The sequence below is a fragment of the Centruroides sculpturatus genome, unplaced genomic scaffold (genome assembly GCF_000671375.1).
Source record: "Centruroides sculpturatus isolate CEXI.00-Female unplaced genomic scaffold, Cexi_2.0 scaffold125, whole genome shotgun sequence".
Lineage (NCBI taxonomy): Eukaryota > Metazoa > Arthropoda > Arachnida > Scorpiones > Buthidae > Centruroides > Centruroides sculpturatus.
The window spans coordinates 67628-94196 of NW_019384337.1; the positions used below are offsets into that span (position 1 = coordinate 67628).

Genomic DNA, 26569 nt, shown 5'->3' on the forward strand with positions numbered 1-26569 from the left:
ATTGGTTGATACACTTTCAACCAATTGCATTTTAAATCAATTATTCTAATAATTCTTTGTTGTTAAAGTAAACTGTGTTCACATCTTAATGTGTAACAGTTTGCCATAGTTTGTGCTCATCTCATTCATTCCTATTTATATCAATAATATACGAGGGTAGTCCCAAAAGTAAGGTCTCCTATTTTTTTTAGAAATACAAAGAAACGTTCACACACTAAACAAATATTGTAGAATCTGAGTCTAAGATCACATATCTATAATATATTTCAAATTTTCTGAAAATGTATTTATGATTATGGAATATTAATTAAATAATTCAGAAAACAATAATAAAATAAATAAAATTATATGTTTATTTCTATAATTCCTCATTTTAGAAAGTAATCATCATTAAGTTATTTCTAACATCAGTTTTCAATCTTTAANTCTATATACTATATACTACACATCAAAATTTGTTAAAAAGAATTTTGTTTTGATATGCTAACAAATATATTTATGATAAATTAATAAACAGTTTATTTTGAGTAAATTATTATACTTAAAATAAGCCATTTAACTTATTATAATATCATATGATTTTTAAAAATTTTTAATGTTGGTTTAATCCATTTATATAACTAAAATGCTTTTATTGTTGAAAAATGAAATTTATTCCAGATAGTTCTAATGAAAATATATTTAATATCTCATTTTAATATAAGAATGATGATATTTGATATAATGATAAGAAATCAGCCCCTAATCAAATAATTATACCAGATCAATTTGCCAGACTACATTTTGTGTATTTAAGTATATAAATGTTATGAAATTTTGACTAAAGGTAGGTGATTAAGTTGCTTACTTTAAGTACTATTACTTAACTATTATTTAACTGTTTGAGTACTGGCCACAGACTGGTGTTGACTACATGCTTCTAAGGCAATCAGACATCTTTAAGCTTTTACTTTGGCGTGACATGTATATAATCATATAAGAAACCAGGCCTAAATCATAAACTCTTCTAAACATACCCTGATAATAAATCTGACTTAATTGTTTGATTAGTGGCATTTGATATAAATATGATAATTATTAATATAATTTTACTTCACAATATTTAGTACTTTCAGATTATAAACTTGATATATTTCTATTCTTTGACTAATAAACTCTTTTTATATCTAACATACATTAGGAAATAGAATAATCATTTAAAGGCAACAGATTTTCAAATAAAACTAATTATTTGATATGATATCACTATGAGCTTACATATAACAAGTAAATATTTTGATTACCTTAACAATAAGTATCAGACTTATCTAAGATAATATAAAAATATTTCTGAAGTTTTGCAACAATAGTTACAACAATCATTATAATACTGCATCTTTTAAATTAGTCACCATTTTTAAAGATATAATTTTCTTTTTGAAAATTACTTACAAGAACAATGCACATCCTCACATTCATATGCATAAATAATAATATTTACTAAAATTTTAATATAAAATATATTAATTTATATAAAAAAATAAATTTCATAGTCATTAAATAAAATAAATTTAAGTACTAAATTAATCTGAACAATAGCAAATACATTTTAGAAAAAATTACTGATCTTTTAATACATTTGAATTCTAAATATTAGCTATCTATAAACACTAAATATCTTCTATATTACAAATAAGATATAAACAATTTCATTATTTTCATTCCAATGCCATCAAAATATATATCTATCAAGATAATGAATAAAAAAAAATGTATCTACAATTTTAAAGAGTTATAAATATTGTATATATAACACATATATACATATACAACAATTAACATTATAGTCTTTCAAATTAACTGCAATTTGCAGTGCCTTTTTAATAATTTATAGAAGTTTCTACAAGGCATTGATAAAATCCTCTGAAAATGACAGTTAACAGTAAAGTATTTTGAATATTAAGGAGTTGCTGCAAATTCTCCACTTTTTGGATGAAGAAACTGACTATTGTGAGAGGGAGGTTTTGGACTTAGAGTACGAAAAGGAGCAAATTCTTTGTTATGGTGAATGGGAGATGGTTCAGGAGAAGGCAAGGGGGTGGTTTGAGGTGATGGTGTTAAATTAGAATTAAGTTTCTGGCCTTTTGATCTTAAAAAGCGTAAAGCTGAGTGAACTCTAAAATGCAGTAAGGTTTCCAATGGATAATTATGGTAATTGTGTCTGAAAAAATATAATAAATATATTAAAATATAAACACCTAAAAAGTTTTAAAATCTTATTTTTTAAAATAGCAAAATAAATTTAAACTGATATTACTTTCTTGTATAATAAAATATCAGTTTACCTTGCAGGTTCTAATAATTCCTTAGCAAGTGTTAAATTTCCTTCATCAAGTGCCATACAACCTAGTTCTGTCATTGCAAAAGGAATTAAGTATGTATCATCTTTAATTCTCTTCTCCCTAAAAAAATTTATAACAAATATTTTAGTTGAAAAATTATACAGTATGTAATTCCAATTTACAAGCATATATCATTCATGAAAACATCTCATGAATTAAAATCTCTTAAATAATTTATCCATTATTTCTTATGGTCAAATTTGTACCTTTAACCCAGTCAATTCACCAATCTTCCTTAATAACATTACAGTATTATAAAGTACTTATTTACCTATCAACTAATGATTCTAACTAAAATAAATATAAAAGAAACTGACAAATTTATTAATGAATAACCTGGTGTGCTATATGAAAAGTGAATGTTGTATTTCCTTATGTTGCATTCACTTTTATCAGACACAAGTTATCAGACATTTGTTTATTTAATGATAAGAAAACAACGGTTAAGACAATAAGTAAAATATGAGTAAAACGTAAAACTATTAAAATTTTTTAAAATTAATTTTTAGTTAATTAATAAATTTAATTGCCAATGAAAAGATTTGTAATGCAGAGGTAAAGTTTAATAAACTACACAATCACATTAGAATGAATGGCACTACCCCTAATGAACAAATACACAATGTGAATGAAACAAAGAAAATGGAAACCAGAACCTATGAACTCTCTAATCAAAGTGAATGAAAATTTCAATCTAATTGGACCTCATAATTAGAATATTCTGTTCTTACACTAAATAAATATTGATCAGTATTCATTGAATTTAATTATATCATCTTGTAAATTAGGAAGCAGAATAAAACAAAGCAGTTTGTTTTATCATATTTTATATATCAAGTATTGATAAGTCAAGGTCACACTATAGTATTATGCAGTTTGCTGAAGAATATCTGCTATATTGTCACAGAACAAAGGATGGGACAAAACTTTAGATGTAAATACTATTTATAGGTGTGAGATCCGAATAGCCCCGGGTCTAAAATAATAATTTAAAATTAAAATAAAATCTTTACAGAAAAATATTCTTTCCTTTTGATGGGAAAATAACATTTTCTAGCATGAGAAAGCAGATAAGAGAGTCACTTCCTTTGACGGAAGTATGAGCATCCTCTGTTTTTCCCTTATCTGTTAAAAATCTCACCATGATGGGAACTGACGACCCCACATTTCTTCCCCTTTTCATCCATTCATGTGGGTGAAAAACAGTAGGATGATTGGCCGCAAATGGAAAGATATAGTCAAAATTCAGCCGAATTCGAGGAGTTCGTCGGCAGTTCTGAAAGTGACAGGACTCCACTCATTTGCTCTCTAAGGCCAACACCCTTAAGAGTTCATCCGTAGATCGGAGAGTGGAAAGGACTTCACACGTATGCCAGTAGACCAACGCCCTAGTCGTCTCCTATCAAGTTAATCTTAAGTTAGGAACTTAGAAGATATAATTAATATTTGTGCCTATCCAGACCTCTCTTGAACCGAAATCCAAGAATGTTATCAATGAAGTACAGTACCTTTGCCAAATAAGAAGACGACAAAGTCATATAAACAGGTTGTATGTTTATAAATGAATTGTGAGCTCTCTCTCTCTCTCTCTCTCTCGTCAATGTATAGGTTAAGAATACATTTCTTTCTTGACGCGTTTGAGTAATTTATTCGTCATCTTGATCGTTTGGTTTTGAATATTTGATTATTTCTCATACTGTATCATATTGTTACTTTTAGATTATTAAATTTTCTACCTTATTGTTTAATCCATGACTTTTGAATGTTATCTGAATCAGATCCCTTTTCGCATGTTTGTCCGTGAATGATAAATTGACAAACTGGTGTCAAAGAAAGTCCTGACATAGATTTGAACTTCACAGTTCAGATCGTTTGAGTTTTAATGTTCTCCTATAAAAAGTTCCGTGAGCCGATCTCATGATCGTGTGCCCATAAGCGGCGTGAACTTATTCTACGCCCTTGGTTCTCACATAGGACATGGGCATTACACAGAAAAGAAACAGTATAAACCAAGATAATTTGTTTTAGTTAATTTTAGTTATCAAGAATAATAAATAAGAACAGATGGCTCAAATAATCTGACATAGGTAAATTTCAAAATTAAATTGCATCATGAACACATTCACCATTTAAAAAAAAATTTTTTTTGAAGTTATGACATGACTGATTGAAGGCCATGGCATTGGAAACCCAATTTACTAATACAGTCTTTGAAAATTAATTAGTTTAAATTATTTTTTTATTTCAATAGTAGCTTACAGAAAAAGGGTCTGTTAGGATTATTATATTTCAGGAACTTTTTTCAATATGAACATTAATTTTAGTTCTACAATTTATTATAATTATATATATATTTTTTTTATAGTTTAATATTTAAATATAATTTGTTTATAATTTTACTGAAATCACAAAGAATGATTAGTGGTTAAGCAGCTAATGGAGAATGATTAAGAATGGCCTTCTCCAGAAAGAGGTCCTAGTGCAAATAATTTTTTGAGTCCCCAAAATATTTTTTAATGATAAAATAAATCCTAATGATTTTCACTAAAAATATAACAAAGAAATTAAAAGATAATGAATCTTCTGAAACAAATTTTACAAGATAGAAAGAACATGTTTGTTACATTGAAAATATTAAATACAGTAGAGCATCAATTATCCGACCCCCGATTAACCGTCACCTCGGTTAACCGACTGTTCTAGTCGGCAAATTTCAAATGTCTACTAGTGATGTGGTGTTACAATATTTGGCTATATCTTGGCTAGTTTAATATAATTTATGTTAAATTTTTGCGTGTTTTAGCTGGCAACACTGGCTTGACCATGAAAGGGAACCCAGTATTTAAACGAGATTTTATTTTCTAATTATGAGTGGTTGTTTGTTTTGTGAGCAATAAAATAATTTAAAAATAATTTTTAACGATACAATAGCGACGATTATTATTTATAAAAAAATTGTTAGGCTAAACATCGATGAAAATTCAACGCAAAGTTGGTTAATAGTGATATACTAATATACTATACTAATAATGTATTTTTTTCATTCTTTTTGGTTATCCGATTTTTCAGTTATCCGACCAACCTGAGTCCCCAGTTGAGTCGGATAATCGATGCTCTACTGTATTAAAATTTATTAATATGCCTTTTTAACTGATAAAACACAGTATATAAAAAAAGCACTCAAGTTTAAATTTTCCTCTTGTATTAAAAATAAGATGATCATGTTGCAACTTATAAAAAAAATTATGTTTTAATCCTTTGAGAATGAACAGTTTGCTGCATTTCAAAAGTTGACTTAATATTTAAATTTTCTGTTGTTATTTTCTGTTGTTATTATTGCCTCAAATTACTTTCTCACAGATAACATTTAAAATGTTTTAGTATTTTGTCTGAAGTATATTGTTCATCAGAAATGTATATAGTTATATTAATATAACTACTGTATACAGGATTATTGATATATGTTCCTGGCGTAAATTTTTCTGGAATTAAAGTGAAGATTCATATGCATATACAATATATACAGATTTAGTTTCAATAGTAGATTCCAAAATTTTATAGTTCCTTATGAATTTGAGAAATATCATAATTCTGGCCTATAATCTGTAGCAGTGCATAATCAATTTTTCATGGTCAAAAAAAGTTTATTATATAAATGATGTGAATTAGGTAATATTCTCAAATCTAAACAAATTACACAATTCATTTTAAAGTACTTCAATGAAAATTTAAAATGTACTGTTATAAAAAAAATAGTTAATCCTGATTTATGATCTTCCAACTTATTAAAATCTATACTTACAACAACAAATACTACTTTACTAAAAATTATTTTCAATTCCAAACAACTAAACTCATTAATGGCATGGTATAAAAAAAATAAATGTTAAATATAATACTGTAATGGACAATATACATATAGATACAATTTCTGTAATTACTCAGGATTTTTATTTCTTTTTCATTTAAGAAGAAATATACATATACTTTACAACAATTTCATTTTTTCATTTAAGAAGAAATATACATATACTTTACAACAATAATTGACAAGTTTTATCATGTTCAAATACACCTAGTGTTAAATAATTGTATACTTGCTTACTGGAAAATTTAATAAAAATTAAAAATAAAAACCATTCAACTAACCAGCAAAATTCTTTAATAACATAAAACGTTTTCAAATGCATTAAGCGTTCATCATCAGTTATTTCTCTAATTCGAAACGGGAAATTCGAAAAATTTAACCCTTCCTTAAACCGATTGTCAAGAGGGTTTCCAAAAATAAGAACTTACATTCAATGAAAGTCACTTATTTGTCAATTTCAATCTTACTTTGACCCCAACAAGGAAAGTGTAATGATGTTTGTTTAACAAAATGTTTGTAAATAACATATCAGCCTAGCAAATTAACACCACAAAATTTTAATTACATAATCAAATTTATATTTAATTACATATTTAAAATTTTACAAAGTAACTAAAACTATATATATAAATTTATAAGCAATACAAAAACTTACAATGAAACAATTGTATGAAAACATTCTTCAGCTGCTTTTGTGCGTCCAATACACTTCAAGCACATTCCCCGTAATATTAATGCCAAACAATAATCATCTGCATTTTTATCATCTAAAAGTTTAAAAAGAAAATTAAATTTGTATATTATAAATGTATTATAAAGTTATTTTGACAAAATTCTTTTTGATTAACAAATAATATAAAATTCATATTTGAATTATGTTAATTTTATAAATAAGCAATTAATAATGAAATATCCATATTTAAGAACATTGATATAATTCATTATCAACAATGTATTTAAAAACACAAAATTCAATTATAGGTTTTATCTTAATGAAATCTGTTTGATTAATCAATGGCTGCTTTTATATTTATTGTAACCTACTGTAGTCAAATTAGATAATACCAAATTAGATTATTATAAATTGTTTCATTCTGCTGAGTTGTAGTATATTAAAAAAATGTATTTATTCTTTTTAATAAATTGAAAAAAAAACAAAATATGCAAGATTATAATAGTCATTATAATTTATTGCAATAAATTTTAATATACAGTTGAACCTGTTTACCTTGAATCTCATGGGAACAAGAAAAAAATTTAAGACAGACAGGTTTGATTGGAGGTATGATATTTTATTAATATAATAGCAACTACAGTGCATACCTGTATTAGATATAAATAAAATATTTTGGCATTCCTTAATAAAAATAGTTTGTCAATAGTTTTTAATGCCTGACTTTCTTCAAGCAATAAGATGCAAGCCAAACTCATAGCCAATTAGAGAAAAGCAGCATTAACTGTAACTATGTATTGTATTGCAAGAGTACAATTTATGCTATCAAAATGTAGTCACAGCTTTGAATTTTTAATTTACACTTCAGGTCCCATAATTTGAGATAGAGGTTTTGGGAGAAAATGATTTGAAATAAACATGGAAAATACATTAAATTTAAGCTGAAAATGCAAAGGAAAATGAATTTTAAGATAAGCAGGTTCAATTGTATTAACTTTCCTTTGTACCAATTAAACACATTAATTGAAAAATTTCTGTCTTGGATTGCATAAGTTTGATGTGAAACCATGTTAACTCATTACTCACTTTTTAAAATCAAACATTTTCTGACCAATCACAAAATCACATGCACTAAAATACTCATCTACCAATACATATTAAAACAAATAAGATGAAGTTTGTTACACTAAGAGAACACAAATCAAGTTCAAATACATGATTTATTTTTCTTTCCCCACTGTTATCAAGTTAGAGTCGGTCTCTTTATTTTAGGTTGAACATCATATATTTATTATTCAATATTTATTATGTAATGTATACATAATAAATATTGAATATTTATTATGTAATGTATACATAATAAATATCATTAAAAAAATTCTTTAATGAATATGGAAATGAGATGAAATTGTGTTATATCTTATATAAACTATAATTTAAATTTTGTCAAAATGATATGAGATTCTTACATGATATTATTATTTTATTTGTAAGAGGTGTATTCTTTATTTTTTATGGCATTTACTTTTTTCTTATTTGTTTACATTTGTAATCTATATATATAAAAATGAATGTGTGTGTGTGTGTGTGTGTGTGTGTGTGTGTGTGTCTGTCTGTCTGTCTTTCATGCATTACCACACCGTTTATCCGATTGCCGTGAAACTTTGGGAAGTTGTTTAATATACTCCGGCGAAGGTTTGTGGCATAGTACGATTGCCATAAAACTTCAGAAAGTTTTTTAATACACTCCCGTGAAGTGCATTTATCCTATGATAGATGGCGCGCGTTTACATGAGCATTCGAGCACAGTGTGTTCGATCAATTTCAAATTGTGAAGACCATTTCCCCCTTCAAAAAATATTTCTATATATGCATTTGTGAACTGTTATTTACGATATTTGTAATAATGTTTGTTTAATCACTTTATTTCAACTTTTTTTTGCTAATTACGTATTCGCTCGAACTTTGTTAAAACTTTAACTGTATACCGAACAACAACCGAAGTTGTAGAAGGAAATTCGCCTATTTTACCGATCTAGGGATCCCCTTTTCCAAATTTTAATATCATCTAATAATTTAAAAAGACAAATTACAATAAAACGGTTTATTATCCAACTATCAGAAATTTCACAACATGCCAAGGAAGAGAGGAAGGAGCAATTAAATAATTAAAATTATAAAGGATTTAAAAATATATATAAAAATGGGGAATATCGCACTTCTGACAATTGCAGCGAGTGTGTAGGCTAAATTTGGAGAATCCATGCTTCTCACATGGACAACTGTATGTGGCTGGCTCACGCGTCGAAAAACCTTCCGATTTATTCGTGTACGCATCAGACGGAAAAACAAAAAATATTGTGTATCCACAAACACTCCAATAAATTATAAAGGATTTAAAAATATATATAAAAATGGGGAATATCGCACTTCTGACAATTGCAGCGAGTGTGTAGGCTAAATTTGGAGAATCCATGCTTCTCACATGGACAACTGTATGTGGCCGGCTCACGCGTCGAAAAACCTTCCGATTTATTCGTGTACGCATCAGACGGAAAAACAAAAAATATTGTGTATCCACAAACACTCCAATAAATAAATAGAAGTGAAACGACACTTTGAAATGTTTTCCCCATGAAAATGAATAATAATAGTAAGTTTCAATAAAAATAATAAAATGTAAATTGAATTTTATCGTAACGAGTTTGCTTGAATTTCCTTTCTTCTGAGATCGCAGCAATGCGCGACGGATAAGCTAGTATTCATAAAATTTTTGTAATTGTGTTACTTCCATGTAATAATTGCACTAAATACTAAATAATATATAAAACACTTACACAACCAAAAATCCAAAAATGTCTGATGGCCAATCAGACATTTGTTTTATATTTTAAACAAGTAAAACGACAAAACCATATTTGGGACAAGACTATGTCTCGGAGACAGAATCACTTTGATGCTCAAGGCAGGTCTCGTTCTCATTCTCCTATCTTCTTTGATATCGCTGCTTTTGGGTGCGATCATTCAAACTTCAACGGCCATGACCACGAGATTGTCCACGATGCATCTTCGATGAAATTAATCTATCTAATTTCAAAATTTCTCTCTGTTGCATGTCGGCACAGGTTGAATTTTTGTAGATGCTTAACAAAAAGTTCCCGTTTTTGGAAAAATAATCGTGGCTATTGTATTGTTCGAAATTATTTTTTTATTTTGCACAAACAATATACAGTTTAACCCGATTATAATGTCATTGAATGTAACGACAACCCTAATATAACATCAAATTTTTATCGGTCCTACGATTTTACTATACTAGATGTTAAAAAAACCCACTTCTAATGACGTAAAACCGTTTTAACATCATATTTGAAGCACTCCAAAATTTACAAAATTAGATTACAAATTTTATTTAACATAGAAGAAACTACGTGTTCAGTCCTAAGGTCAGAGTTCACTTCTTAGAATGACTGCGGGTGGTACTCTCCCCTACCTGACTTTGGTGGGGTGAGGTGGCTGTTTTGCCTGTTTGTGGAAGAGGGTTGCCATTTTGTATTTTATTCTGACTCGATTCTCGGTCCCCTGACTACCTACGAGTCTGAATTTTTTTATGCGCAAATGATTTGGGCACCTAATACTCTGTGCCAAATATCAACGCTCGACATGTACTCCTTCATACATCTATGCTGATAAGAACATCGGGCAGTACGATTTTGTAGACATAGTCTTGTCAATTATTACATTTTATCATACATTCTATTCTGATATACATTTCCAAATAAGTTCTTTAACTTGAGGATGATTGCTAAAAGCAATTGAAAATATTCATTTTTCTCCATCATTGTGTTTCATGAGCTGGATTTTTGATTTTGTAAGTGTTCTGTGTAATTCCATATTTCTTTAAAAAAACAATATACAACTTTTTATGGAACAATAATAGTATCTGATACACTAGATAAGTGCAAACTTTATTAAAACATTAGAAAGACAATTATTATTCTAAGCATATTGTTAATAATTCTAGAACAGAGATAGGAAATCTTTAATCATAAAGCCTCATTCCATTTCAGACGGATCTTATTAGAACACATAAGTGTACACATTTGGCATATATGCATAATAAAAATATACATATATTATATATTTAGAAATCTGTCTTTATTGGAAAAAAAGAAGTATCTTCATAACTCAGCATTCATGACAAAATAAATTTATACTATTTCATATTTTATCAGACTGTATGAAAAGCCACAAAAGGCTATAATTCCTCATCTGTTCTAGAAAAATTCATTATTTTAATATATTACATAAATATTAATTCATAATTACCATCATTAGGCAATTCAGGCATAAATTTGTCAATAACAGTTAACATATTTTCAGCTAGATGAGGTGCATTTGCTATTATTGGAAAACTATTCCATATATATACCAATTCCTGAAAAAATTAAAATATTTTCACAAATAAATATATTTTAAATTCAGAAACTAAATGTGTAAATTTTATTATTAATAGTGTTTATTTATACTGTTTATATTTTAAAACATTTTTGTAGTATTTAAATTAAATGTGCTTTAAATAATTATAAAATAGTTGTAAAAAAGTTAAAAAGACATACAAATGTGTGTGTAAAATTTAATTTTAGCAGTATCATTTGGTTAATTTACTATATTACAATCTATATGCACATACACATCTCTATTGCAACTGACTGTAGATGGCAAATAAAACTTAAAATACTTGTGTTTGACTTAAATCTAGATATTTAAGACTAATGAATACAGACATTAGATGTATATCCTGTATGGACAAAGCTGATATTATACAAGACAAGTTCGCTACTTTTAGCAGGTATAATGTGATGTCTGCCAAATTTTTTATGACAACAAATATAAGGTAGACATTAAATAGAATATACTTTGTTTTTTTTTTATAAATTCAATGATAAATCAGTTAATATTTTTTAAGATTTTGTGATTCTTGTAAATATGGATAAAATATTAAGGAACATCAAAATAAAATATTTAAGATGCAGTAAGAAGCCAAAGTAAAGAAAACTAACAAAAACAGACATGTGCATTAAAAGTCCATTGTACTAATATTAACAACAAAATAAGATGTTATGTATGCATTTTGCATGAAAAAAATCATAGTAGTATTTTAATTGAAACTGAGGAAAAAAATGCTATGATTAAATTAATAAATATTTTTACATGTTTATGGAAAATAATAATCTTCATCCACATTTTTCACCAGAAAAGTTATTTTACTTTCAGCAAATGATTATAACTTTATGTAGAAAACTAAGCCCAAATCATATTGATAATCAAATGATATGTAGTGAAATGAGTTTAATAAAAATTAAGAGTACTTGAGACACAAAATTACACAAATTTCAGAAAGGAAATAATGTGATCACTAGGCAAAACAAAAAAATGTTGTGGCAAAAACATCATTTGCAAAGTTTACTAAAAGAAAATATATGTCACAAAAAAGTTGTCATAAATGGTTTGCAAAGTTTCTTTTGAATAATTTTTATATAAATGACAATGAAATTCACGCATTAATTGAAAAAGACAATGTTTATTTGAGAGAATGCAATTGCACTAAATGTTTCAAAAGCAAATAAGTGAAAAACTGTCTCAAAACCACGTATAGCAAACTCCTGTACAATGTGGAATATGTTCCATGTTATAGGAAATAGCATTATATGAAACATGCATTATCAGACAATTTTTTGCAAGTTTAAACTTGTCATGTCATACAAATTTGCATTATAAGGGAGTGTTATACAGGAGTTCACTGTGAAAAATATATGATTACCATACTCACTGCATAGCCACAATTTATTGAAATATGTAATTATTTAGTGCATAAAAATAATAAATTTTTGATTTTATGATAAGAGGAGAAAACATAAGAAAATAGTACTACAATGATAGGTCAAAGTTTACATAGGGAACCCCAATGACCGTGCTTCTGACTGTTCATGGTCCCAATGGACTCCTCCCGGAGGGGAGCCACCGAGTGCCAAATGTCACTAGTTATTGATTCACGATAGTTCTTGAACAAAATATAAAAAAAAAGGAAACATCTACTAAAAATATAGTTAATCTAACCTAACCTAACCGAAGCGCCACCATTGTGGTTCCCTAGGTAAACTTTAACCTAATGATAAATTACTAAAATTATTACAGTAAAATTTTATTAACATATGTTTGTCCCTGTTATTTATTGTCAAACAGTAAATTAGTTTCATAAATATGTTTTACTCAATAATAATAAATATGCACAACTTTTAAATTCTTTAAAAAAAAAATAATTTGAAAGTTGAGATGATGAAAATAATATTTATTTACCAAAGCAGGTAGTAATAATTTGCAATCTTGACTGAAAAATTTTTGTGATTTCATTACAACATATTTTTCTAGTGGAATTGATTTTCCAGCAAGTCTTTGTTTCAAACTTGGCACTTTTCTAAATTGCAAAAAAAAATGTTTTAGACATATTAAAATTATTATATTTATTGTCTTTGATAATAATAATAATAAAAACAAAATTTAACAATCAAAATCAAAAATATCTTATAAACAACAATAGAACTATTCATTACTGATAGGCATAAATTTAAATGTTCTATCAAATATCAGTAACAAAACTATTGTGAAATAAGTAACCTATTCAGATTTGAAGAAAAACTTTAAAATTAGTTTAAAATCTATTGTAAACAAATCATTGCTACTTTAAATTTTTAAATATTAATTATGAGTATTATTAAAATATTTTAGGATCACACAGAAAATTTTATTAATTTAAATACCTATAAATAAAAATTTACATTAGAATAAAAAATAAAGTGAAAACTACATATTTTTTGTGGTTATATAATTTACACATTTTTATACATACAAGGTTTGTCCATAAAGTTTTCCAAACTTTCAAAATAGTATACCAGTGTGAAGGCACAGGGATTGCTAATGGATACATATATAAACATCTTGAAACCTGACATTTTATTAATATGCCTAATGACTGCAGATTAAATGGGCTACTTTACCACCATTATTTTTAACTAAATTCTAAATACAGTAATTTGGTACTAGAAGTAGGCATAGATGCCATCTCTTATTAAATTTAGTAATTATAGTTAAATTCATTATTTAGAATTTAATTAAAAATAATAGTCTGATTTAATCTGGCAATTGTTTAGCATATTGCTAATAGATGTTCTACCACTGACCTCGCTGCTTTCTGCTCTATTCTCTAGTCTCTGTTCTGAGTAAGCTAGAGTAAAGATGTATGTGATGAGTCCAGCAATTCTGTGCAGTTGCAAAATTTCAGATTTTCATGAGAATTTAAATTAGAGAAATTTTTTCAAAGACATTTGAGATGTTAATATAAGCATTTGATAATGCATGAATGAGTTGAACTCAAATATACTCATACAAGTGCACAAACATTTTAATGAAAGATTATCACTGTTCAAAGAGGACCCACACCCTGGATAACTTCAATGTTAACATACAATCAACACTGCTGGAAAGTTGTGAGATAAGTATTGTCTCATGATTTGCATGAAATTCACAAACCAACAACATGCTTGTGTTTTATTGTGTAATAGAGTAGAGCAATCATGTTTTTCTCTCTCCACGAAATTTCAATTTTTTTGGTCCCACTACTTCTCATAGATGCTTCATCATCTCCAGATAGTACTCCTTATTGATAACTTTCTAGATACAATAAGCTAGATGTTTTGATAATAGTGATTGCTCAGAGCATGGGTTATCTTTGATTGATATTTATCTTTCTTTAAAATGTTTTTAACACTTATATGTTTAAGTTCAGCTCATGCATTCACTACCAAGCACTTGCATTAACATTTCAAACATATCTGTATTAAATTAGAGAAAACTTTACAAAAAATTTACAAGTACACACATTACTTGTAAAATGGGAAATTTTGCAAAAGCAGAGAATTGCCAGAGCAACTATACACATCTTCACTCTACACAGCATACAGAGTAAACAAATCAGCAGAAATTAGCTGGTTACTTGCAAAGTCAGTGGTATGATCGACATCCCTATGCCTTCACTCTGGTACACTATTTTAAAATTTTGGAAACTTCTCAGACAAATCTTATATATTAATCTGTTTACTTTTTATCTGTCATCTTCTTTAATATGTTTTGTGCGAGAGCAATTTTCTCAAAGACTGATTTATCGATCTGGATTAAACAGGAAGCAGAATGACCTTGGGGCATGTAATTTGTAGATCAATTCTATTTATTTATTAAATAATATGCATTTTGGACCTAACAAGTCATTCTTCAGTATTTAATACATAGATCCTTTTAAGAATTCTCTATGAGAATTCTTTTGTAAAGTTTTCTCTAATTTAATACAGATATGTTTGAAATGTTAATGCAAGTGCTTGGTAGTGAATGCATGAGTTGAACTTAAACATATAAGTGTTAAAAACATTTTAAAGAAAGATAAATATCAAAAAGATCTAAAAGAATTCTCATAGAGAATTCTTAAAAGGATCTTAAGAATTCAAATCATGAGACAATACTCATCTCACAACTTTCCAGCTGTGTTGATTGTATGTTAACATTGAAGTTATCCAGGATGTGGGTCCTCTTTGATCAGTGATAATCTTTCATTAAAATGTTTGTGCACCAATTTGTTACATAGTTTGCAGATATGTGTGTATATAACAAATTGTTTAGAAGAAAAATAAATAAATAGTGTCAGAAGATGAAGCAAGTAAACGTATATCTTACGATGTACGGAAATACACAGTTATATGTAACACGACTACATGCACAAAGAGAGGGGAGACACGTGCTACACAGGGACATAGCAAACTAGAACAAAGAAGATGACCTTTGACCAAAGCATGCGACACCAGCCAACTAGCGCCGTCTAGTACAAAACATGTCTTCTTAACCTAGCACACAGGGATTACATATTTGCTTTCTTTCACTCCCTCTATCACTGTGTGCTACATACATAACAAAGATAAACTACTTTAATTTAATCTTAACATTTTTACGAATTTATCAAATNATAAAAACTTTATGAATATACTGTAGAATCTTTAAAATAATCAATTTTATAAATTACACAATTAAATTAAGAAATACAGTAATATATTTACTCCATTAGCATCACAATTTCATCCCTGAGATCCTCATTTCCAGCCATCATGATCATATATTTTACAGATGCATCAACATACGTATAAATTGCAGGTGACCAACGGCATTGCATTCTTAATATCTGAGTGCATTTAACTGCTTCTTCCCAATCGCATTTAAAACTAATTAAAAATATATTAAAATTGTTATTTTAATATATTTTATAATTAAAAAGTGTTATTTTAAGATATTAAATTTCAACAATAATACATAACTATTAATAATTTAATATAATTATAATAATTGAAATGTGTCCCAAATTTTAAACATGAGATCAACCAAAAAAATATCATAAAAATTAACCTACATCAGGCATTGCTAACAAGTCAATTGCATCAACATTTTCGGTTAATTGTGTATAATATGACCTGTTAGAATGCCTAAAACAACTTTTACAGAAATATAAATTCTATATTTCTACCATGAAATATATTAACTATTGTTACAGGTTGTTAGTGCTATATAAAATTGTATGATGAGAAACAAATATGAATTTCCAACAGTGAAAAAGAGTACATGAATGTACTAAACAAGAAACCTTAAGAAATGGAACAAGTTCTTTGTGTCAAGGATCATAACTGTATTTTGTTATTTTAGAAACAGTTTTCATGTGCACTAAACAATCAGTTATTAAATGAAAGAAATGACATAATCAAGGACAATTGACTCACCTTAAAATGAACACAGATACAACAAATTTTGCAGTTGCCCTGGCAAAATGCTATTGTCACAATGTTAATTTTCCTGCGATAAAGTGAACAAAAATTTTACCAGAATTCATTAAATCAAACTGTAAATTACCTTCACAATCTCCAAGAAATAATCCTATTTCCAATGATTTTATTATTCACGTAGAAAAGTGTAAAAAGCAAAGTGGTACTGTAATAAAAGTTCTATTTTGAGCAGAATAATAAATTTTTTCCTCCTAATAAGAGCAAAGAAGAGTTCAACTTCTAATTGTAGAGCAATTCATATATCTGATTTTAGCGAACCATTCTACTATACTCAGAAAATAGCAGTTAAAGTTCAAGGACATCCACCCCTTTAAATGGGTGCAGTCTCATGCAAACACATGCTAGTTTGCATATCAGGAGGTTTGGCTGCTTTTTTTACTATTTTGGCACCAAAATATATTTTACTTTTTCAAATAATGTTCAACAGAAAAAAAAAATCACAGATTTCTTTTAGCTTTGTTCTGTTTAACCATTCTGATATATGCTCCACATGTAAATGGCAAATACCATCTCATTTAGTTTGATTTGAAAATCGTTTAGATCATTAATTTATTTTTGTAGATAAACTTAATTTTATTTAACTTTATTTAGTAAATTAGTTCAAAATATTATAATTTAGTGATTTTGATTGCCTATTAATCCTTAACTCTGTAAATTATATAACCTTCACCTTGATCCTGAAAATCGTTAATATGAATTTTCTATAAAGTGAACTTACTACTGTTTCTCTAGTGATTCATATTAATGCAAGTTGACTGCAGTTCATTTTTATTTTTGTTCTTTGCAAATTAAAGTGCTTCACTATTTTTTAAAAGTATATGTACTTTCTTATTAAATTAGTTTATTTTGAAGTATAGTGGCTCATCATCAAAATTAAAGTAAATATTACATTAATAAAAAAACTTTTTAACGATAATTAAATGTTTCATTTGTTTTCACTTAATTCAAACTTCATTAAACATATTAGACAACTATATAATTTGTATGAGCTCTGGTTGAATTTTTTACATTATGCTATTTTAGAACAAATTTAAAAAATCATTTTAATTCTAGTAGTTTTATTGAAAATTTTTATCTTTATTCACAAATAGTTGTGCAACTATTGGATAAAATTACATTCAAAAGTTCATCTAAGATCTGATTTTATTTTTAAATTTTTTACAGAATGAAAGTACTCTGTCCTCAAGTTAATAATGATGTTATAATATTATTATTTCTTAATTTAATAGTAGTGTGATTCTACTACTTGTTGAATTAATTCATAACGATCAATAGTTTTTATTTATGTCTTAATTAACTGCATTTTATAATACATGGAAAAGCTGCATAGCTATAGCAAATTATAATAATATGTTTATTTAAACACTAACATTTTTATTTAAATCAACTTATCTCCCAGAAATACATTTTATAAAATGAATTAATGTTTTCATTTACCTTTGGTATTTATTATCAGGTTATAACCCAAGTTGATTATTCTTTATTATTGTGAAGAAATATAGTGTGTTAAAAATTACTACACATTCATTGCTTATTGAGTATCTAACATCATGTACTGATTTGATATTTTTTTAATACTTCAAATTATTATTATAATTTTCAACTTTTACATTTTAAAATTTCATTTAAATGTCCAAAATGTTTTAATCAAAAATAAAAAACTTACCAATTGCACCACAATAACTCCCAATAACATAAATAATGGAATTGTTTCCATTCTTGTTGAACACTAATTGATTCTTTAAAAGTTTCAATAGCCTATTAAAATTAGATTGTTTATAACATTAAATATTAATATATTTACCTGCAAATAATTTTAAACATTTTTTACTTACGTACTTCATCAATATTTCCTCGAAGTTGTTTAACACGTCCATAAAAAAATATAAAAAGGGCAGCCTAAAAATAATTGTAAGGATATTTATCTTTGATATAAATTTTTAAAATTAATTATCCAGAAAGAAATATAACCTAATAATTTAAGTTCATTATTTCTAACAATTACTTTCATTTCAAAATTTAAAAAACAGAGATGTACTGTACATCCCAAAATCTCTATTATCTAATTGTCAAATTCACTTTACACAATTTATCTGTTCATATAAATAAACCCTGATGACCACATTAAAGTATCTGTTTACATTATCTATAAAGAAAATATTGTGCATATAACTAGTCTAAACAACAGAAATCAATTAATACATTCTCACGCTGTTAATTAAATGAACTTAAAAGAATGAAAAAATTTCTCAAATATAAAAGTATGCATAAATTATATAGTAGGCAGGGCCTAATTTGGCACAAGGCACTTGCCCAGGGCCCATAATTAATTGGGGCCCATAATAGGTTCTACACATACCATTGTTTTATTAGAATTGCAAATTACTATATTATTAGTGCCATATTCAAGGGTTAATAATTAAGAATAACATTACCTACTGCTAAGACATCTAACATCACTGAGAATTAGATAATGTTTGTATATGCACATTAGATCTGTTCAGTGAAGTTCAGAATAAAGCAGTGTTTGTTGAGAAAAATATAATGTTTATTGCTGCATAATTTTATTGTAGCCCCAAAAATACAATGTAAGATATTCAAATGTAAAAATAAAAATACTTTAATTTTAAATATTACAATTTTATTTATATTTGTAGTAATACAAAATTTGTAAAGGGGTCCGTAAATATTATTTTGCCTAGGGCCTGCGAAGGTCTAAATTAGTCACTGATAGTAGGTGATACATGAAATATATCTTAGATTTTTTCATCATGAGATTATATATATGCGAAATTAAGCAACACAAATACACATGATTTTAAAGGCTGTGAAATTATCTCTAATAAGTAGTGATTCATTTGTTAAAGTTAAAATAACTAAAAATGTTATTTACAGGAAATGTCATAGATAACCTCTGTATGTATCTCAATTTTATTTAATTTTTTTTTTGCTTAAAGCTTTCATAATATGAGGAATGGCTTTTCTAGCAGAAGTTGCAGCTTTACTATATTTAGAAGATTAGTAATATATGGTTTAAATTTATTTATTTAAAGACATATTTATGAGAATTTAAAAGTATTTGAACATTATATAAGAAATAATTGTCTCAATTTTATTTTCTTTATTATTATTTGAAAACGTAACTACAAGTATTAAATGTAAAAAACAGTTTCTAAAGTAACCAATAAAAGATGTGAACTCATCAAAATCAAGATATATTTAAGAATATGAAATAAAAATAAAAAGATAAAACAATTAATTAAAAAATACAAAAATATAAATTATACTTGCAAATCATATTTATGATTATACACAAAATTTCATGTACAGTAGAAATGATAAAGTCAATAAAAACACTTTTAAAAAATGACTTGAACAAATTCATAAAAAAAAATGATGTTGCAGGCCTAGAGAAAAACTTCAAAGTTTTTCAGAAATTATAACTGAAACTAATGATGTAATATGAATTAATTCAACATCAACACAAAAATGAAAATTATATTTCTGCAAATTATGATACAATTCTGACATTCAAATAGAACTCAGGGGATTCAGGTAACAAATAAATGTAAAGAAATATTAAGAGTAAATAAATCTTATATGAAGAAAGTCAAAGTTTAATCATTATATACAAATAAATGTAAAAATTATTATAACAATGTAAATATAACAAGAAAATTATCAAAAAATAAATGACAAAATTGTTTAATATCAAATGATACATTGCCAGATAGTTAAAGATTGAAATATAGGATTAAAAATAAGCATTGTGGCTGTATGCCATGTATCTGTATATAGTTTATATTTTATTTTAATTAGTTTTATTTTTCTTTCAACATTCTTTTCTTTCCCCTTTTTCCTTTTCTTTGTTCTATTGTCTACCCTCTAAGGAGAGTCTCTCCCTGAAATTCCTTTCCTTATTGGCTATCAAAAACACCCTAAAACAAAGGGAAGGGTGCACAACCCCGGAGGGCATGAAGAGTGAGGTAGGGGGGAGAAGTAATTCAGACTCGAGTGAGGAAGGAAGTGAGTGGAGCTTCAGGTGCGTTTTGGCAGCGCACATGAGACAAAGAGAGAGTCTCAGAGATGGATAAAGAAATATCCGTGATAAACTCAAGGGAATTGAGAGCGAATCTTTGCATCATAACTGCCGATAGTCATGTGACTCTAAGAAAAAAGGGAGATCCTTCCCACTTTTCATAAGACCCTCACTAAGGACATTACGAAGAAAAACGATCTTCGAAGGCCTCACAGACTAGCATTGGGTACCCCTTTCTGATTTCTAACTTTCCTTTACCTGTCCCCTATTGTCTTACCTTAGTTTAATATTAGTTCTAAGTCTTATTTGTTATTAGTGTTTAAGATAGTTTTAGATTAGTGTGAGATGATTTTTATTAATGATTCTTTATGTTGCATACTATAATTCGGGACTTTTGTTTGTGTAACATTGTTTGTGAATCTGATTGTTTCCGACTGTCAGGACATGAAATTTGCACTGGCATCCTAAACAGCCTGTAGTCAAGATTCTAGCCTTAATTAAAGTTTTCCTTCTTTGTACTTTGGTTCCACGTGTCTTCCTTAAAGAAGAAGAACATATACTTTCACAGCATAAAAACCTAACTGCAACAATTATGCAGATATAATTTTATGTACAACTGGAAATAACTTTTGTCCCAATACACCAAAAATAAATTTATTGAATTTAGTGAATCTTTCTTGGACAGAGAACAATGTTTTTTCTTTTTAACTTCTACACAAACTGAATAATTTTAAGGTTTTTAAAGTGTAATTAATGTGTTTTTAAAAGAAGAAACAATAGTGACCATTTTTTATAAGTAATATATAAAAATCGAAATTAAATAGGAAAAATGTAGGCAAATTATTACAGAAAACCTATGATAATCTAAAATGAGAAAATAATGTCACATATTTATGGAAGAAAATCTATTATCTTGATTCCTAAGATGATAGTAAGCTTCTACAGCTCAGAAGTATGCATAAAATTTTCTAATGGACAAATTTCAATAATAGTTAGTTTATTAGGGATATGACTAGTTTTAAACCCATTCAACATTTATAATGATCATTAAGAAGTAAAAAATAATTCAAAGTAGAATTCAGCTAACGACAGCAAGAAAACAATATTTATATTACTATTAAAATAATTGAAACAGTTAAGATTCAAAAGATAAGATTTATAAGAAATTAAATATCACTAATGAATGTTTTCCATCTCTAGTTCATTTATTATTGTAATTCAAATAAACTTTTAACATATAAAGATTAAAAAATACCTTTGGATGAATTTTTAACATTTCATTTAATATTTTTTCTGACTGATCAATATCCCCATCTGCAGAACCTATTTATAACAAAAATAAAACAAAATATATAAGATTTAACAATATAAATTTTTGAAATGTGTATTTTAAAATTGTACTCAAAAACATTTTTAAGTATAATTTTAAGTTGGGGGAAAAAAATCCATAATGCACAATATTGGTATTTCAAATATGCAATTGACCAAGACAAAACCTTTCTCACTTGTTTCTAGCTGTTTATACACGAGTACGAATGTTTTCAGCCTTCTTAATAGGCCTTCTTCAGGTATACTGTGGTCTGTTAGAGCGTCAGTTGGTAGAAATTCAAATGGTGTCAATGTTTACATAGGTATCATCTTACCAGTGATGTCATCATTGATGATAAGGTTTAGACAATACTGAGGGCATTAAATTTTTTCTTTGAGTAAAAATGAAAGGTGTGCAGATAGTTCATGACGAGATAATTGCTAAAGTTGGGAAATAAAATTGGAAAATAAATGCACTAAGTAAAGAAGATGCACTAGAGACTGACATCCTTGCCTATCACGATAGGGGATTAATGGGGAGTGGCGTCATAGTTGATAACGGAGCATAGACGACGTCGACGTTGTTAAATAACATATGATATAATAAGAAAAGGCATGTGAACGACCATAGATGGGAAAGGTGCTACGCTTGGAAAGCAGAATTGCAAGTAAACGCAACAAGTAAAAAAGGCGCTAACGGTTGCAAGAGATGAGGGTGGGTTGGTCTATTTAGTTTAAGGGGTTATCGAAGAATGATTTCCATGCGAAGGAGAGTGTGTCTGCATCTCTGCTGTTGATACAACTCTCTTTGAGGGATTGTGCAAATATTTCAATGGTTTCAACTGTTCTAAGCTTGCTATTGTCATGCATAGGAATAATAATCTTCGCCTCTTCCCATTTGGTCGTTATACTAGGTTTGCTTGCAAACTGGGCTAGGATGGAAGTGAACTTTTTGTTGTATGCGTCGTATTTGTGTTCAGCTATCCTTCTTTTAAGCGATCTATTGGTTGAGCCAATGTATGTTAGTTTTTTGCATAGTGTACCTGAAGAAGGCCTATTAAGAAGGCACTGAAAATGTTCATACTCGTATATAAACGGCTAGAAACAAGTGAGAAAGGTTTTGTCTTAGTCATCTTAAATTAGTTCTAGCTCCAAATGCATAGAAGTGCAAATATGCAATTATTGATATTATTGCATACTTAAAATGTATTTACAAATTATTTAAAAATCAATAATTAATTTAGTTCAATTTAACACAAATTATTCAAAAACAAAAAATTTCACACACTTATTTTCTGGCTGATATTCTTGATGTATGGTTTTTAATTTAAACAAATCTTAATTATTAATTAAAATGGTTTTTTTTTTGTTTTTACAATAAATGTCCCTGAAAACACTAGAATAATAAAGATGTAAACTCAAAAAAAGCAGTTTTTATGAGATGACAAAAATCAACACAGTTGTATGTGTTTAGTATAATGTACAGTAAAATAAGATAAATATTCTCCTAGACTAAATGGTTGGAAAAACTTTACTTAAAAATTCTCTTCAAATAACTTCAAACCACTGGTCCCAAAATCTCTCTAATTGAATTCAACTGAGGAATGTATGCTTCCCTAATACATCCTGACACAAGTACAAGACTATTTTCTTACTCTCTTTGTATACTTCCCTCGGTCCAATGAATGCCCACAAATAAAACTTTTTGTAGCAATGTTATGCACACTGAGAATGTTTGTTCATGCAAAAAAAACCAATCAATGACAAGCTAATCTAACCAACTTCTGCATAAAAAAGAGAACTTAAAAAAAAAAAAAAAAGGTTCATGTAAGTAATACAATATACACTACACAAAAACACAAATGTCAATCAAACCAATCAAATTATAGGGCTAAATTGCTAAAATGGAAAAGTTATAGAAATATCAGTCATGCCAAAATGTAATGACCCTCTTATTCTTGTATATTGTTAGGGTACTTCTTCAATTTTCTGGCATTTTTCCTCCCTCAAAAGTCTTATTAAAGAGTTATGTTAACCATTTAATTACAATTTCTTCCAGAAGTTTCCAATGGATCCTATTATTTTGCTATTCCTCATCTTACTTAAAGCATACTTAACTTCTGATTTAGAGATACTGTCCACTGTTCCTGTCCAGATCCACGCCTATTGTTTGCTGTCACATACGTTAATTATCCTTATTCAGTAACTTTTTAAAATACTCCAACCACCTTTCCTTAATATCTTCACTCTCCATTAAAATTTTATTCATGGCATCCATAATGCATTTAATTTGAGCTTTAGCTCTGAATGCCTTTACATTGATTTGGGACATCCTATAAATTTTATCTCCATTGTATTCCTGTCTCTAATAACTCATATAACTTGTTGAAAATTTTTTTGGCTTTTTTGGCTTTCTTAAAATAAGTTCATAGAATTATTCCATAAATGTAAATAATAACAATTAATGATTAAAAATATATTGAAATATACAAAAAATTTGTCTTCTTAATCTGTCACTACAAAACACCAGCAACAAACCAACAAAACACAATCTTCAATTAAAGAAAAAATTGGTTTGTCACTGGTGTTGTGTAATGTCAGATTAAAAAGACAAATTTTTTGTATACTTCAATATATTTTTAATATGTAGATTACCATCAGCCATTTTTAATGAATAATTAATGAACTGACTATCAGTTTCTTCTTACCTAATATATATGTGACCATTGTATGATAAGCAACTAATACAAGTGCACAAAGAGGAGATCGTAAACCCTCATGAAGTCCATATGCCATTTCTACTTCTCTAAGTCCTACTGCCTATTAAAATAATTGAAATTTGAATATTTTTACACAACAATTATGTTAGTTCTACAAAAGTAATAAACTAAAATCAAATCTTACTCTATTTCCTGAAAAACCAATAAATTCCAAAAGTTTTAAAATTTTTGATGGCAGTTGTGAAATCATCTGAAAAATGTTATAATTTATGTTTATATAATAATATTAATTCTTGTTATATTTGTTCTATAAAACAATTAAACAAAAATATATTAATCATCAATAATCCCCTAAAAGATTACTATTCATGAATTATAATATACATGATAAAAATCAAAACATACTGTTTATAATTCAAATATTCTGTTCAAATTTTTGTAATACTTATTCTGTCCTAATGTTAAAATATTTTGGACTTTTAACCTAATAAAAAATCAATAAATAAGTCTAAATCATTTGTTTAAATATAACCATTTATTGTTAGGGTATCTAGTTCAGTTCATATGTACATTTTGTTCTATAAGTTGTGAGCCAAAAGTTTCCAGAAAGATACTGTCCAGCCTCAACAAAACTTGGTATGCTACTACACCATTACATGTCACATCCAGTATCACTAAGAAACTATGTTAATCTACAAGTTATCACTGATGTGGAAAATTATGTCTGTTTTGTGAAATTGAATTCAAACTATTAGATATTTTGTGATCTGCACTGTGAGTGACTTGAAAGAAAAAAAAATTTGCAATAAATTTTGTTTCAAAGTGGGAAAGACAGCAGTGGAAATGCACCAAATGTTAAAACATGCATTTGGGATGAAGCTTTGGGTCATACTCAAACCTATGAGTGATTAAAGCAGTTTAAAGATAGCAGAACATCCATTGATGATAATGAACACACCAGATACCCTTCAACTGGGATCACTGACATAAATGTGGCAAGAATTCATGAAAAAATCCATGAAGATTGCCATTTAACTATTAACAATCTTTGTGAACTCCTTGGCTTGTCATTTGGGACTTGCTGGTGACCTTTAACTGATAAACTGGGAATACACTACATTTCAGCAAAATTGAGTGTCAGTTTTTGACTTCCACAAACCTGACTGTCATTTTCCACTCCCCTTACTCACCGGACTTAGCCTCCTGCATTATTTTTTGTTCCCAAAAATGAAACTCAAGGGCAAAATCTACCACTTCAAATGGTGATAGATGAGATTAAGAGGCTAGCACAGGATACACTGAAGGAAATGATAGAAAATGACTTCCATGGGTTCATCCAAGTATTAGAATCACAATGGAACTGCTTCATCAGTGCAGCAGGATTTCAAGATGTAGTCAGTTAATTTATTGTGTAATTGTAAAATTTTCAATAAATAAATTCTGGGAACTTTTGGTTAATGTCTTGTATATCACATTATGCTTATAATTATGTAAAATGCTTAAAATAAGGTTTCCTGATCATCAAATAATATGGTTGATTCTTTGTATACAATAATATATACAGTGTGCATAGCATGACAAATAATTCACAGAAATAATGAAATTTGAGCAAAAACTGAGAATTTTATTTGAAAAACTCAGATAA

The 26569-nt window shown here is 27.6% G+C and overlaps 1 protein-coding gene across 1 annotated transcript in view; it reads right to left on the reverse strand.

Moving 5' to 3' along the window:
- Nucleotides 1-1070: 1070 nt before the first annotated feature.
- The window catches only part of LOC111632458 (tetratricopeptide repeat protein 39B-like), a 62696-nt gene continuing 37197 nt past the window's right edge, over nucleotides 1071-26569 (reverse strand). Inside the window, exons 7-17 of the mRNA XM_023376876.1 lie at nucleotides 25109-25174; nucleotides 24913-25024; nucleotides 22152-22219; nucleotides 18697-18756; nucleotides 18524-18615; nucleotides 16084-16245; nucleotides 13283-13400; nucleotides 11252-11360; nucleotides 6905-7016; nucleotides 2325-2441; nucleotides 1071-2200 (exon numbers count right to left, since the gene is read on the reverse strand). Of these exons, the coding sequence (XP_023232644.1) occupies nucleotides 1939-2200; nucleotides 2325-2441; nucleotides 6905-7016; nucleotides 11252-11360; nucleotides 13283-13400; nucleotides 16084-16245; nucleotides 18524-18615; nucleotides 18697-18756; nucleotides 22152-22219; nucleotides 24913-25024; nucleotides 25109-25174 (1278 nt within the window). The 3' untranslated portion in view covers nucleotides 1071-1938. The remainder of the gene's footprint in view (nucleotides 2201-2324; nucleotides 2442-6904; nucleotides 7017-11251; nucleotides 11361-13282; nucleotides 13401-16083; nucleotides 16246-18523; nucleotides 18616-18696; nucleotides 18757-22151; nucleotides 22220-24912; nucleotides 25025-25108; nucleotides 25175-26569) is intronic.